Raw genomic sequence first — 16,840 nt, 5'->3', positions numbered from 1 at the left:
AATTATTCAATCCTCCTAACAATCCTATTGGGTAGATGCTCTTATTTCTACATTTTTTTGATGAGGAAATTGTGACTTAAGTTACTTTTGGCAGCCATATAACTGGTAGCAGGGTTTCAAACTCAGGTAATTGGAATCCGGCTACATTATTTCCAACATTCTTTCTCACTTGGAGGTTTTATGTTTCAGATTTTTCTTGGAAAATTCTTATTATTAATCAGCAGTTAATGCAGCAGTAAGCAGTGTGCTAAGGTGTCTTGGATGACAGAAAGTGGACCATTTTGTCATTTTTATCTCTTCAGTTCTTGGGCGAGAGTATCAATTTTTGCCTAACCTTAAAACCATAGAAACTGACCTTTTGTATAATGAGAGAACCATGCAGGACCGTAGAGTACTTTTTGAGTTAATTATCTTAGCCTTAAGCATCTATAAATAGCTTAGAAGCTATATTAATATCTGCTGTCCTCTCTCTCTATCTCTTTTTTTTTTTTGCCTTCAGCTACTATATGCAAAGATTGCTTTTTTTGAGCTCCTTTATGTTCACCTAACTCTGTAACTTTTTTTTTATTTTGACAGTAGTCAAAATCTTTTTGTACCTTTTCATTTGGATTTGGGTCTTGAACCATCCCTGATGTCACACAAAATTCTTTTAACTTTTGCTTTAAATTCAGTTTCAAACCTCATTACAGATCACCAATGTTGAGGTTCTGTAGTTTCAAGCCGTTTTCTTTACATTGAATCAGAGCTTCTCACAGAATAACTTTTTTGTAGGAGAATAAAGTGGAGAGATAAGCAGGTGTGACTACATTAAAATCTAATACACCTGTGGTTTGCAGCTTATAGAACATTTTCACATCTCACTTCGGGAAGGAAGGAAAAAATTATAAATTATTCACAGTAGGTAGGAAATGGAAACAGCCCATATGTCCATCAGCCAATGAATGGATAATGCAAATGTGTTATATACCTACAATGGAATATTACTCAGTCTCAAAAAGGAGGGAAATACTGCCACCTGCTACACCCTGGACAAACCTTGGGGACATTATAGTAAATGAATAAGCCAGTCACAAAAAGACAAATACTGTATGATTCCACTTATATAAGGTATATAAGTAGCCAAATTCATAGAAACAGAAAATATTAATAGAATGGTGGTTACTAAGGGCTGGGGGAGGAAAAAGGGTGAGGAGAGTTGTCTGATGGGTCTAGAGTTTCAGTTTTGAAAGATGAAAAAGTTCTGGAAACCTGTTGCACAACAGTGTGAATATAAACACTATTGAACTGTGCACTTAAAAATGGTAAATTTTGTGTTATATGTCATTTACAACAATTTAAAAAAGGAAAGAAAAGGTGTGGTCTTTGAAGTCAGATATACCTGGATTTGAATCCTGACTCTGCTACTTATTGGTTGTCTAACTTTGGCAAGCTTCTTAACCATGTGAATCCTTAGGTGACACATCATGTATTTATTAGGATAAGGAGACAATTTAAGTGAAACAGCCCTGTACTTGGTGTGTCATTGCCAACAAAATAATAATAATTAGTAATGGTATAGTAAGTGACCTTTGAAATAATTTTCATTATTTATTAGTCTTTTTCTGTGTAATTGTTTATGTGGTGAGCTCAAATGGATTCTCTTGTATGTAAAGTCAATATCAGAAACTGTTTTTAAAGGTTCCTTCAGTTTGGTAAAGTTATAGGGTTGTATTGGAGACCTTTTTCTTTTTTTTCCTTATTAGGTCCTCTTTCGAACCTTTTCTACCCTACTCTGTGCCCAGGAGGCTGATATGGATGTTGAAAGGCCTGTATCTGCAGATACCCTACTCTCTGGCTTCTATCAATAGTTAGGTTAATAGCCATCCAAAAATGGTCACCAACAGAAGCTTGGCAGGAGAGAGAAGTGAGATTATAGTGTTTATTTCTTTGGGTTTCTTCTTGTTATGTCACCTGCGGTTGGTGCTTCCCGCTGTGAAGTCTGTGGGCCCTATCGGGCTGCCCCTCTCCATAGTCTCTTTCTTCTCCTTTCCTTGCCTCTTCATACCTTTTTAGATGGATAAAATATTCACATGATTCAAACATTTAAAACAATGTAAAAAGTGATACAGTGAGAAGTCTCTCTCCTATTTCTGTATCCTGTCCGCTTTGTTTTCTCCATGCCAAATAGATAGCCCCTGCTACTGATTTTTTGTACAGGCATGCGTCACTAATTGATGGGGTTACATTCTGAGAAATGCATCCTTAGGTGATTTTGTCCTTGTGTGAACATAATGGAGTGTGCTTACACAAACCTAGATGGTATATCCTACTATACACCTAGGCTGTATGGTATAGCCTGCTACTCTTGGGCTACAAACCTGTAGAGCATGTTACTGTACTGAATACTTAGACAATTGTAACACAGTGATAAACATTTGCATATCTAAACATGTAAACATAGAAAAGGTACAGTAAAAATGCAGGGTAAAAGATTAAAAAAAAAAAGGTAGTGTACCTGTATAGGGCACCTCCCACGAATGAAGCTTACAGGACTGGAAGTTGCTTCAGGGGTGTCAGTGAGTGGGTGGTAAGTGAATGTGAAGGCCCAGAACATTATTGCACACTTTTATACAACTAGCAACAAGGTACATTTGTTTACATCAGCATCATCACAAACGTGAGTAATGCATTGCACTATGACTTTATAATGGCTATGATATCGCTAGGCAATAGGAATTTTTTTAGCTCCATTGTTATCTAATGGGATCACCATCTTATATGCATGCGGTCCACTGTTGAGCGAAATGTCATTATATGGTGGATGCTGTATATCAGTAGGGAGATATTTTCTTTTCCTTATATTGTTTCACTGTGTATGTGTGTGTGTGTTTGTGTATGTGGTCAGTAAACAATGTATTTGGTAGAGACCATTTCATATAGGAACATGAGGAGTTTCCTCATTTTGTGAAGTAGCTGCATGCTATTTCATTGTGTAGGTGTGCACTGGTTTAGTTAACCCACCTCCTGTTTATATACATTTAGGTGGTATCCAGTATTTTGCTATGACAGACAATGCTGCAGTGCCTAGCTACACTGGATAATATTTTATATCTATCCAAGTATATCAGTAGGGTGAAGTTCTGGAAATGAAGTTGCTAGGACAAGGGAAAAATACCAATTTAAGTGTGTTTGATTCTGTGAGATAAATTAAGCAGTTTTTTAATACTGGAAATTTAACTCATTTAAATCCAAAGATTATGTGACTGTTTTTTTAGAGGATTAGTGGATTACTATATTTGGTATATTAAAAAGGAAAAAGGCCATTGCTTAGGAAGCTCTGTACTGGACCAAGGTAAAAACAAATAAACAAAAATCAAAACCGACATTATTACTGCAACCAGGTTTCTGGGCTGACAGAGTGTGGTGTCTATGGTTTGAAAACATCACATTTTTATCCCTTATGTTATCTAAAACCTTAATCACACATTTGCTTATTCTTTCTGAGCTGGGAGATGGTATTGGTACATTAAGCTGTTTGGTACCAAATGTAATCTGGAGATTAGTGAAAGTCAAATCCCCCACGCATTCAACCTTGAAAATCTGATTGGGTTTTCTCTATTGGTTCGCCTTTGCTATAGTTAATGAAAGGGTCACATCCGTCTTGGGGGATGTCGGGTTTCTTCCCTCCTTCAGGGAAGATCAGAGGAGTGGTAGCATGAGTTTTGGAATATCAAGCTCCAAGTTAGGGGCAGGCATAAGTACTTGAGACAGCCGTCTCAAGATTTCATAGGTCATTTTGTACATTTCCCCATTTTGGACATTGTATTTTATTGGATTTCATGAAAACATTGAGCTACTTGTAGTCCTCAATTTAGTAGAAAATATAAAATTGTTGTTTGAACAGCACCGATTAGAGAAATGAAAGTTTTAACCAGTTTTGAATTTTACATTTGGAGGGTACAAGGACCTGAGAAAAGTACAACAGTCATGATTTAAACTAGGTCTGTTCGACTCCAGTGATGGGCCCCTTTTCATTGTTGTGCAGTGCTTCATGTCTAGGAAATGCAAGCCTACATGCTTTTAATATGACATCAGACTTAAACTTTTTTTCCAATGAATCTGAAACAGTGAAATATTACATTCCAACAGAATTCAGAGCTTACTTAAGATAAAAACAATGTATTTTAGCAACCTAAGATTTGTGAAGTAAGCTGTTATATATCTAGAGAGGAAATTAAATATTTAAATATAGATTTTCTTTTATTTTCCTTTTTAAAATCATAGATATATCTCAAACTTTAGTATAATTTATGATAAAATACATAATTTTTCCTAATTTTTTAAAATCTTACCTGTATGACTTTATATATTACTTCAAAATGTTAAATGTTACTGATACAAAGAAGAGCATTTGAAATTCTGATTTTATGGAATTAAATATTAAATTGTGCATCTGTTGTGAGTTTTCAAAAAATTACAAAAATGGTATTTGAAAAGAAAGTAGGCAATTAAATCTATTTTGACATACTAACATGCACCCCTAAAATTTTTTTTAAAGTAAGTTTCATTGTGCCTCATTTTGTTGAATCTTCTAACTATGCCAAAGGTATTTCCAATTATAGCATAAATTGATAAATGAAAGATGGGATTTATTTTCTTCTACTAATTAAAGCTGAAGTCATGAATTATACTTGATGGAGCAGCTGACGTATGACTTATTACTCTTTACTGAAGAAAACAAAACTAATTTAAGCTTATTTATAGCATTAATGCTACAATTTTCACACTTTGTGTATATGTGTCTTTATTCATGGAATATTTCTGAAGAGTACATACAAATCGTTGATTATAATTACCTCTGGAGTATGGGTGATAGAAACTTTTAAAAAAAATATTATATCCTGCTTTATTGTTTTAAGTTTTTACCTTGTACATAATTTTTATAGAAAAAAATCAATATAAATTAAAGATACTTTTCTTTTTCAATGTATGTAGTTCCCAATACAGATTCCATTTAGAATTTGTTTTCCAGGATCAAAACATAGTGTAGAACAAGAAGACAGACAAAATGACTAATTAGTTTATTTGGTGACATAGTCTTCACCTCTTCTCAGAAACTTTGATTAGAAGCTGCAGATATAATTTGCTGTTCCCTTCTGTCAGCTGCCTTTCCTCATCTTCAGGGCCCTTCCTGCTTCTCTCCATGCCCCACGTCATCATCACCGTTAATCCTTATTGTGTAGTGTTTCCGTTAGCGGGAGTTAGCATCAGGCCCACCCACCCTCTCCCCACAGATCAAGGGCTCAGTCCCACAAGACAGCCCCCACTTCAGATGCCAGCCACAAATGGAGTACCCATGTCTGCCTGGCTGACTACAAATTAGGGGGTTCCACGATCTCCCCTCAGGTTTCCTAATTTGCTGTAATGACTCATGGAACTCAGTGAAGTACCTTGCTTATTACTGAAGTTTCATGAAGGAGAGAGGGAGACTTTCTTGGCATTCACAAATCACATGAGATCTTAAGGTTTTAGAACCAGATCTGAATACCCTATTTTGGTCTTTTCATTTTAAACATGGAGAACCTGAATCCTAACCTAACGAATGTACTTTTTTAAAATTACAAAGACTGTTATAAACAGATCTCGGACTAGGATCTTGAAATTTTTATGTCCCATTCAGTGACCTTTAAAGTATAATAATTCTTTGCTATTCATTCAAAATCTTTGTTTAATAGATAATAATTTAGTAAGAAACAGGAAGCAACATAGTATGATGGAGAAAATTTCCTCAGTGGTTATAATTATGAGATACACCAGCTTCTTTGGTAGTCTGAATCCCCAGGCTGGAAGCTCCAGCTTTAAACATTTCCTCCATTTATCTCAAGATGCCATAAAAATCTTACTTATTTTCTGTCTGATATGACTTTAAAAAACAGTGAGAGAGATAGGGGCACACTCTAGAGTCAGAAAAACATGGGAGTAAATCCTACCTTTGCTTTTTATTAGTTAAGACACCTCCCAGAACTTACTCATTGTCATCTGTTTTGAGGATTGAAGTATGTCATGAATGTGAGGCGCCTAGTCCAGAGATGGCACATATTAAGTTCTTAAATATTCCTAGCTCAACAAGCAAAATGGATAAATATGTGTATCTCTTTGTACAACTGATACCATCTTTGGTACCTTCTTCATACTGTTTCCCTTCTCTGAACCTAGGTGTCTAGTGGTTTGTCTTTGGAGGCAACAGTTCATGCACTCATTCATTCAGCAGTCATGTAAGCACTTAATTGTGTACCTCTTAGACAGCCAAGTACTCAACCCCTGGCCTGTTAGGAACTAAGCGGCACAGCAGGAGGTGAATGGTGGGTGAGCGAATGAAGCTTCATCAGTATTACAGCCGTTCCTCATCACTCACCAACGCCCATCGTCCCCACTCCTGATCCGTGGAAAAATTGTCTTCCATGAAACTGGTCCCTGGTGCCAGAAGGATTGGGGACTGCTGCCATAGGCCATAAAGTAAATGAAACTGTATGATAATATTTTCTAGGATACATAGTAGGTACTTAGTTGTAGATGTTTATTAAATGAAGAAATAGATTTTATCTAAGAGAAATTTATGTTCTAGTGGAGTTCCACATTTCTTTTTCAACCTAAGGGTAGTAGTAGAGTTGAACATACAGTGCTTTGTGAATATCAAAGTGGGAGTGATTGATTCTTCCATTCTTGCTGCTCCATTGAGGAAAGGGGCAATTGTACAGAAAAAGTGAGATTTAATGTGGTTGTCTTGAAAGGAGATGAAGACGAAATAACATTATAACAACGTCACAAGTAGAGCAAAGAGCATTAGGAAAGACATTAGCACGCAGTTGATATGTGTCATGTGGTAAGATTTGGTTGGGGGAGGTAGGCTGATGGAAGGTTGTCTAAGAGCTTTTAATGTCATCTTAGAGTCAATTCTTGATTATAGGAGCCTTGGAAAGACAGGCAAGATTGATAAATAAGAATGTGTCAGTGCTTTGTAACAGTAAGCTGTGAATGCTTTATGGCTTTTGTTATTTGATCGGCCTTTATCTAGGATTCTGGAAGACCCCAAGTAACTTATTTTTATTTTTTTATGTGTGTTATCTAGTCCATTTTTTGCTTCCATTAGAATGGGCAGTTGAGATTTGACTTTGTAGAGCCATGGTATATGCTTTTTTTTAATTTATGAGGAATCATTAATAAAACAGGAGAAATGTGTCATTACTTGAAAAAAATTATAGCAATTTAATAATCCATATTTCTGTAGTTTTTTATTTCATACCACAACAGAGCTAACCAGAACTCTCAGCCTCAGGAGTTCTGAGTCATACACTTCATGATTATTTTTTTGCCTCCACAGAAATAGAAAAGTTTCAGAAAGGAGAAGGCAAGGATGAAGAAAAGTACATTGATGTGGTGATTAATAAGAACATGAAGCTGGGACAGAAAGTGTTAATTCCTGTAAAACAGTTCCCTAAGGTAAGACAGTAAAGTCCATACTGCAGATATTTTAACCTTAATCGCAGAGGAACAGGTGTTTAATTTATATTCTGTTTGATATTTTCTAGAGATGTTTTCTCTTAGCACCCCCCACACATGTTTAAAGTTAATTAAAAACTTATTTAGTGTACTTAGTGAATCTGTGTTTTCTGTTTGACTTTATTGTGAGTTATGGATCCCTAAAAAATATACTTATGAGTCTTACTGGTGATAAAACCTTGGCCAGTCTATTTAACTTCTTTGCACTTAATTTTCCTCATTTGTATTATGAGGTTGGATAGTTAAGAATTAAGTAAGATAATGAATGTTAAGTGATTAGTATAGTGCATGTCACAGAAAACTTCAAAAATATCATCTGTTCTAATTTTATTTAACACATTGACTGCCACACTAGAAAAAAATTTTTTTTCCTTGAGGCCATAGTGTTTTATTACGAAAATAGTATAAAATTGAAAACAAAATGATCCTTTCTAATTTAATGAAAAATTTGTTATTTTTTATTGTTTTCTGTGCATGAGTTATATGCAGCTTAAAAAATAGTACACACAGTTCCCAAAATAAAGAGATGTGTGAATTACATATGCTTCATGAGGCCCCAGGCTCAAAACTAGCACGACTTAAATACAACTCACATGGCAGTTAATGTGTTAAACCTTACCCTGTTTTTGATTTGTCTTTCGAGTGTCCATGTACACAGTTCATGATGCTGTTGTATGTATCAGTAATTCCTTTCTTTTTGTGGATTCGTAATAGTTACCTTAATATACCACAGTTTATCCATTTGCATTGGCAGTTTTAAGTTTTTGGTTATTGTAAATTAAATTACAGTGGACACTGTTGCACAAGTCATTTTGTGACCATATATTTTCATTTCTCTTTGGTAAATTGCTGTGTATTTAATTTTACAAGAAATTGCCATCCTTTTTTTTTCCCCCAAATTAGTTGTGCCTTGTAACATTTCCATAAACAGTGTATACAAGTTGTAGTTGCTCTGTATCTTCATCAGTATTTGGTGCTGTCAGTTTTTTTTTCCTTTTAGCCATTTCGATTGTGTATTGGTGTCTTTATGTGGTATAAATTTGCATTTCCCTGATGATTAATGATTTTATGTAATTTTTATGTACTTATTGGCTAGTCTTATGTCATCTATTTTGAAGTGTGTGTTTAGATCTTTTCCCTATTTCTAAATGGGCTGTATGTATTTTTATTATTGAGTTGTAGGAGCTTTTTATACATCTTGGATACACATTTTTTGTTAGATATATGTTTTGTGACTATTTGGCCCAGTCTATGGCTTGACTGTTATTTCCCCAGTAGAATCTTGTGTTAAGCAGAAGCGTTTAATTTGGATGGCATTTAATGAATTGGTTTTTCTTTTATGGTCATTGCCTTCCATAAACTAAGAAATCTTTGCCAACCTCAAGGAAATATTAGAGACTTTTGTAAGTTGTAAAGATACTCTCCTGTGCTTTCTCTAAAAGTGTTATCATTTTAGCTTTCACTTTTAAGTCTATGGTACATCCCACGTGAATTTTTGGATATGGTGTTTTAGAGGCTCAAGTTTATTCTTTTCTCCATATAAATATTGAGTTTTTCTGGCACTATTTGTTAAAAGATGTTTACCCATTCATTGATTGTCTTGGTGCCTTTGATGAAAATAAGGTGACCATGTACGTGGGGGTGTGTTTATAAGCTTTCTGTTCATTTAATCTATTTTTGGATTTATGGACCCTTTTGCCAGTGCCCCACTGTCTTGATTAATGTAGGTTTTATAGTAAGACATGAAGTTAGGTAATGTAGTCTGCCAACTTTGTCCTTCTTTTTCAGGATTGCTTAGATACTTTAAATCCTTTGCAATTATATATAAATTCAAGAATTTAATTACCACAAAATGATCTGCTGAGATTATGATTGCAATTGCATTGAATCTGTTGGGCAATTTGTGGAGATTTGACATCTTAACAATATTAAGTCTTCCATTTCTTAAATATGGTATATCTCTCCATTTATTTAAATCTTTAATTTCTATCAGCAGTGTTTTTTACTTTTCAGGGTAAGGCTCTTTGTATGTCTTTTATTAAACTTATTCCTAAATATTTTGTGTTTTTTGACACTATTGCAAATTGAATATTTTTAATTTTTCTAATTTTTTGCTTCTACTTTAAAATTTTATATATTAACTTTGTCTTCTGCTACCTTGTTAAATTTAAATTCACTTATTAGTTCTAGTAAGTTATTTCATACATTCCTTAGGATTTGTTACATACATAATCATATCATCTGCATAAACAGTTTTACTTCTTCCTTTCCAATTTTTATGTATCATATCTTACTTTGCTTGCATTATTGTATTGGCTAATATCTCCAGTATAATGCTGGAAACAGTGACGAGAGTAGGAATACCTTCACTTGTTCCCAAAGAGGGAAAGCATGCAGTATTTTACCATTAAGAGCAATATCAGTTATAAGTTTTTTGTAGATGTCATTTATTAGGTAGAGGAAGTTCCCTTCCACATTAGCTTTTCTGAGAGTTCTGATCCCGAATGAATGGTAAATTTTGTTGAATGTTTTTTTGCATCTGTTGAAATAAACACAGGATGTTTCTTTTATACTGATGATGTAGTGAATTTTAATAACTAGTTGTTAAAAATTAAACCTTCTTTGTATTCCTGAGTTAAACTGTACTTAACAAAGACATATTATCCTTTTTATATATTGCTGGCTTCCCTTGCATCTATGTTAATGAGTGATACTGACTTATAAATTTTGGGAGGTAATAGTTTTATAAGATTTTAGTATTGATGTTATTCTAGTTTCATAAAATAGTGGGACAGTGTTTCTTTCCTTTTTCTCAAGGAATGTATATTGGATTGTTATTATTTCTTCCTAAATATTTGATACAATTCACCAGTGAAGCCATCTAGGCCTTGAGTTTACTGATGAATTCCATATCTTTGATTGATATGGCACTAGTCAGGTTTTTTTATTGATATCTTTTGTGAAAAATGTGTTGTATTTTTTAACAGATTTGTTCATTTTATCATAATATTTCAGCTGTTGTTTCTTCAGATACTTTTCTGACCTTTTCCTTTCTTCATCTTTTGAGATTTCAGTTACATTATATGTTCAGCCTTTTGTTAATCTCACAAAGGTTCCTGTGGCTCTGTTTACTTTTTTCCCACTCCTGTCCTTCAGATTGGATAATTTTTTACTGCTCTATCTTAAACTTGTTGATTCCTTACCATGTCATCTTCATTTTGCTATTAATCTCATCAGGTAAATTTTTTATTTCAGATATTATAATTATCTGTTTCAGAATTTATATTTGATTCATATAGAGATAATGTGTATGTTAAAAAATCTTATTTTCTCTGTTGGGATTTTCTATTTTTTTTTAAATTCATTGCAAATGTTATTTTCCCTTATGTCATTGAGTATAGTTAAAATAGGTACTTGAAAGTGTCTGTCTTCTAGTTCCAAAGTCTTGGTCATCTTAGATTCATTCTGCATTGAAAGTCTTTTATCTTGTTAAGGAGTCATATTGCTCCAGTTCTTTGCATGTTGATTTTTGGGTTGTATACTGGACATCATAAATGTACATTATGGATTCTGTGATATTCCTCTGAAGAATGTTGATATTTTTGTTTTAGCAGTTAATTAACTTGGTTGGATTCAGACTGCAAACTTTGTCTATTGGATAGGAGTTGAAGTCTCAGTCATTTCTTTCCTTAGTTTTGCTTTTGTGTTTAATATTTGGCGTACATGATCCAGGGGTCAGCCAGAGATTTTGGCAGATTTTATATGCAAAATTTGATAATCCCCAATTCTGACTCTGTCTTTTCTAGTATTCCTCCCTCACATTTCAGCACTGTGGTTGCCTCAAACTCTGCCACTCAGGCTAAAAGCTCTAAAATTACTGAATGCATCCCAGGCTGTTACTTTCTTTTAAGTCTTAAATCTCTTTCAGAATCTGCATGTTTTTGATCATTCTTCAGGGCTTCAGATAGTTGACTTTTATATTTTGTTCAGCGTTTATGAGTTTATAGTTGATACCTATAGATGGTCAGCCTATATACCGAAAGAACTGGGCATATATATTTTTTATAAACAGAAAATTACGTTATGAACATTTCATAGACATTCATTACTAAACAAAACATGGCTGATAGAAACCTTTATAGATTGATTCTTCATGTTCAACATGTTCTATATACTCAATATGCATAGAAAGATGAACATATATGATCCCCATCTCTAAGCAGTTCGGTCTAATTAACTTAAATTAATACTTTGTTGTCTATGGATTAGTATATGAAATAAAGTAAAGTACAGTCATGTACTGCATAATGCATAATGATGTTTGGTCAATGATGGATAACATATATGACAGTAGTCCTATTAGTTTATAATACTATATTTTTATAGCATCTTTTCTATGTTTAGGTATATTTAGATATACAAATACCATTTTGTTACAGTGGCCTACAATATTCAGTACAGTAACATGATGTACAGGTTTGAAGCCTAAGAACAATATGCTACACTGTATATCCTTGGTGTGTAGTAGGCTATACCATATAGGTTTGTGTAAATCCACTCTGTGATGTTTGCACAACGAGGAATTGCCTAATGATGCATATCCACGTCATTATTGACACATGACTGTATTTGAATAAAGTGTATGAAATAAAATCTCAAATATTATTTTTCATTGTCAGCTTTGATGAGGTCGGGGACGACAAATGATAACTTCTATGTCTAACGGAGAATAGAGTCCATTTCAAGTACTTATAACTTCTAAAGTAGGCAGCTTAGAAATCTACTGTTTCCAGAATACTGAAAGAGGATATTTCTGCTTAGCATAATGGAGCATGCAAGTTTCAAGCCAGCCTTGTACAGAAGCTAATATAGCATTGCCATCAGTTCTGAGAAGAAGCTTTCATGCTCTTATCAGTTAATAGACTGAGCAGTAGGAAGCTGGCAGTCCCAAAACAATAAATGTTGATGTGGATGCAGAGAGATAGTAACACTCATACACTGCTGGTGGGACCGTAGACTAGCACAGCCTCTGTGGAAAGTAATATAGAGATACCTCAAAGAAATACAAGTAGAACTACCATTTGATCCAGCAGTCCCATTGCTGGGCATCTACCAAAAGAACAAAAGGCATTCTATAAAAAAGACATCTGCACTCAAATGTTTATAGCAGCACCATTCACAATTGCAAAGATGAGAAAACAACCCAAGTGCCCATCAATACATGAGTGGATTAATAAAATGTGAGATATATATACCATGGAGTTCTACTCAGCCACAAAAAACAATGGTGATATAGCACTTCTTGTATTATCCTGGATAGAGCTGGAACCCATTCTACTACGTGAAATATCACAAGAATGGGAAAACAAGCACCACATGTACTCACCATCAAATTGATATTAACTGATCAATATTTAAGTACACATACAGTAATAACATTCATCTGGTGTTGGGCAGATGGGAGAGGGGAGGAGGGGATGGGTATATACACACCTAATGGGTGCGGTGTGCACCATCTGGGGGATGGACATGCTTGAAGCTCTGACTCGGGTGGGGTAAGGGCAATATATGTAACCTACATACTTGTACCCCCGTAATATGCTGAAATTAAAAAAGAAAAGTGGAAGAGCAGAATGACTATTGGGCTAGAATGACTTACTAGAATAGCAGATTATAACATTCGTTGAAATGGTAAGGAATATATTCTGGAAATGTATTCAGTTCTTTTCTTGGGCGTTGGATTTTATATAGCTAGTAGAGAGCCCTATAATATTTGTGATATTGAGGTAAATAAGCAACTAGAATATATGGGAGATGGCATTTTGTATTTAAAAAGATCTTAGTTTTTATTAAAAAGTCCTCCTAAAATTTAGGAATGATTGATTTAAACACAAGTTTGGAATGGCTCATTCCTAGGAAATTCAAATGCCCATGTAAAAAGTTACTGTTATTTTTAGAGGTGATTATTAGAATCCTGAAAATTGTCAATAATCCAAAATTTGACTCAGTAACTGTGCTAAGAAACACATGTTTTGTTTCTGAAGAGGCTGCTCCATTCATGTGAATGCCACAGTCCCAAGTCTATTATTAGGTTTACTATTGTTTGGAGTTTGGCATTTAGGAGACATTCGTATAATTCAGATAAGATCAGAATTCTGAATACCAACTGCAATGTGGATTTATTTAAGTAATCATTATATTAGTGGTTAAGTTATTGAACCTAAAATGTCCCATTGAGCTAATAAAATTATTGATCTGTTCTTTAATTTGAAGAGAATATAGGGAAAATAAATCATGTTTATTTTCCCTTTGTATTCTTGCCCTTGGGCAGGAAATAGGTGAGTGTAGATTATGAACTAAAGATGTTGTTTGACGATTTCTTTCTCCCTAGTAAGGCATAGAAAGCAAATGTTTGGGTGATGTTCTCCATAGAGGGGTGCATGCATTCTACATCATTTTTGTGCTAGAAAACTGTTAGAGCTTATATTTATGTGTGCACTTGTTTATGTGTACGTACAAACACATCATATGATTTTCTATATGCTAGGCTATTCTAAGCACTTTACATGTAGTAACTCATTTAATCTTTACAACTTTATGAAGTGTGTGCATTATTATCTCCTGTTCACCTATGAAAAAATTAAAGAACAGAGAAGTAACTCGCTAAAAGTTATGCTTACTAAGAAGCAGGCATTTGAACCCCAGAAGTCTATGACTCCAAAGCCCATGCTCTTAGTTAAGAAAGTAAACTTTCTTAATATTTAGTACATGGTTTATGTAAGTCCATACAGTTACGTGTACTTTGAGAGAGTATCTTGAAGTCAAAGGGAGGGAATTCCATAATGCAGAGTTTTTCATTTGCTTTCAGTTTACTTGGGCATATAGCTGTTTATATGTGCATGGTTACAGATTTATGGATTATATTAAATGGGCAAAGATTACTATAAAAAACAATGTGAATAAGGGTCTGCTACAAATGCAGTCTAAATGAGTGAGAAACCTGCAGAGCCGATCTTTCTCCTGTGCCTAATACAAGCTCGGCCTTGTAATAAGGTTAAAAACAACTGCTATCCAACTGAATGTGACAAGAAAAACAGACTTCTCAATTGGAACAATTTCTCTACATCCAGAATGTACAATGTTAATGATGCATCTCTTGCCCTATGCAAGTAGTGCAGTATTAACCAGTGATAGAAAAAGTATAGAAATTTTACCCAGATAAATATGTGCGTGTGTGTGTACACATACACTTTGCAGGTGCAAAGGTGTGAATGTGGACGGGGATAATTCTTACAGTGCCTAACTTAAGACTTTGAAACATTTGAGGTAGTGATCGATAGAGAACATTTACATTTGCCATCACTGTGGAATGCGCTAATAGACCTGCTTCTCACTGGCCTTCTTCCTTTCTCATAATTTCTTAGCTATTAAATTAATTTGAGTTATATACAGATGCTCCTTGACTTATGATGGGGTTATGTTCCGATAAACCCATTTTAAGTTGAAAATTTTGTAAGTCAAAATTGCATTTAATATACATCACCTATCAAACATCATAGCTTAACGTGATCTACTTTAAACATGCTCAGAATGCTTACATTAGCCTACAGGTGGACAAAATCACCTACCACAAAGCCTATTTAATAATAAATGTTGACTATCTTATGTAATTTATTGAATACTATACTGAAAGTGGAAAATGGAATGGTTGTATGGGTACTGGATATACAGTTTCTGCTGAACGCATATTGCTTTTGCACTGCCAGAAATTCAAAAAATGGAAGTAGAACTCTTCTGTCCCTAATTTTCTCACTGCCAAGTCAGTTAAGGCTCTGCGAAAATTATGTGGTTTCCACCTGTTGCTCAAAAATAGGGATTCATAATTTCTCTAGAATATAGTTTGTGTAATGTCCTGCAAAAAGTTTGTGTCTTTAATTGAATATAATATTATAGTATTATCCATGGGATAGAATAGTTATTATATATTTACATGTGTGTTGGATCAAGAAGTTAACTCCATTGCAAAATGCTGTGTTAGAAATTATCTTTTGTTGTCCTATGGATCACTTAGCTGTGCAGAACGTGACTTTTTTTTTTTTAACAGCAGAAGGTGTCTCAGTCCCTTTGTGCTGTTATAACAAAATACTTGAGACTGGGTAATTTATAAAGAATAGAAATTTGTTTTCTCACAATTCTGGAGGCTGGGAAGTCCAAGATCAAGGCCCAGCAGGTTCACTGTCTGGTGAGGGCCTGGGTTTCTGGCAATGAGATGGTGCTTTGAATACTGCTTCTCCTGCAGATTAAGGCTTTTGTTTAAGAGGGAGTCATAGGGTAGGTGGATCTGGTCAGATTTCGGCAGTGGCTGCTTTCCTCTCCCCCACCAGCTCCCCAGGGGAAGTGGTTTCAGTAAATCTTCCTGATTTTCCCTGTGAACGAACACCTGGGGATTAGGGTGATTTTTGCAGAATAAGCCTTTGAGAAGCTATCAGTGCTCCTAATTTGGGGGTAGAGGGAGCTTCCAGGGCTTCATATTCTCATGCTAGTTTACCCTTGGTGATCAAATGCTTGAGTTTTCTTTCTCCCTGCAGGTGCCTTTCTCCAGATGTTAGGTTAGTTTTTGCCTTGGGACTTTGGTATTAATTTGCATTCTGCCCAGCTTTTTTATTGTCTTTTAGCTCTCTACGTCTGAACTGAATGGGTAGTTCTTGGAGTAAGGTAGTTTTGACAAATGGAAAGAAATCCAGAGTGGCTGACATTAAAAGCAGGAATGTGATGAGGCTAGGGAGGTGAGCGAGAGTGTTCTCAAGGGAGGGCCTTTCATGGCAGTAGTAGGACATTTGGACTCAGATTCTAAGGATAGTTGAGCTGGGTGCATTTTAAGCAGAGTTGTAATAAGGTCCTCGTGTTTTAAAAGACATCTCCGTTGACTGAAGGAGGTAGAAGTGAAGGCGGAGAAAGGGCTCTGGTGGTCTGGTGAGAGGAGATGAGGGCCTAGACTAGGGTGATTGTGGTAGGGCTGAAGAAAATGGACAGATAAGAGATGTTTAGAAGGTAATACTGTTAAGATATAACTAATTAATTCATTGAACATTACTTAATGCCTTCCCTGCACAGCTTTTGGAGATAAAGCAGTGAATACAAAAGACCTAGTCACTGCCCTCATGAAGTAAGTGTCAGGCTTCAGGCTTGAGTCACTGCATGGATGGTGGTGCCGTTTGCTGGCTAAGGGACTCTGTAAAAACACGTTTGAGGCTCTGGTGGCAGAGGTTACAAGTTCAGTGTGTGGAGTTTTGAGTTAGAA

At 35.0% G+C, this 16,840-nt stretch overlaps 1 protein-coding gene across 1 annotated transcript in view; it reads left to right on the top strand.

The window, feature by feature from the left end:
* KHDRBS3 (KH RNA binding domain containing, signal transduction associated 3) overlaps nucleotides 1–16,840 on the top strand; it is a 164,443-nt gene that overhangs the window by 42,697 nt on the left and 104,906 nt on the right. The window contains exon 2 of the mRNA XM_045561489.1: nucleotides 7,361–7,479. Within this exon, the coding sequence (XP_045417445.1) occupies nucleotides 7,361–7,479 (119 nt within the window). The remainder of the gene's footprint in view (nucleotides 1–7,360; nucleotides 7,480–16,840) is intronic.

The sequence above is a fragment of the Lemur catta genome, chromosome 9 (genome assembly GCF_020740605.2).
Source record: "Lemur catta isolate mLemCat1 chromosome 9, mLemCat1.pri, whole genome shotgun sequence".
Classification (NCBI taxonomy): Eukaryota; Metazoa; Chordata; class Mammalia; order Primates; family Lemuridae; genus Lemur; species Lemur catta.
The sequence above is the reverse complement of the archived record's forward strand: the minus strand, read 5'-3'. Positions and strand labels throughout refer to the sequence as shown.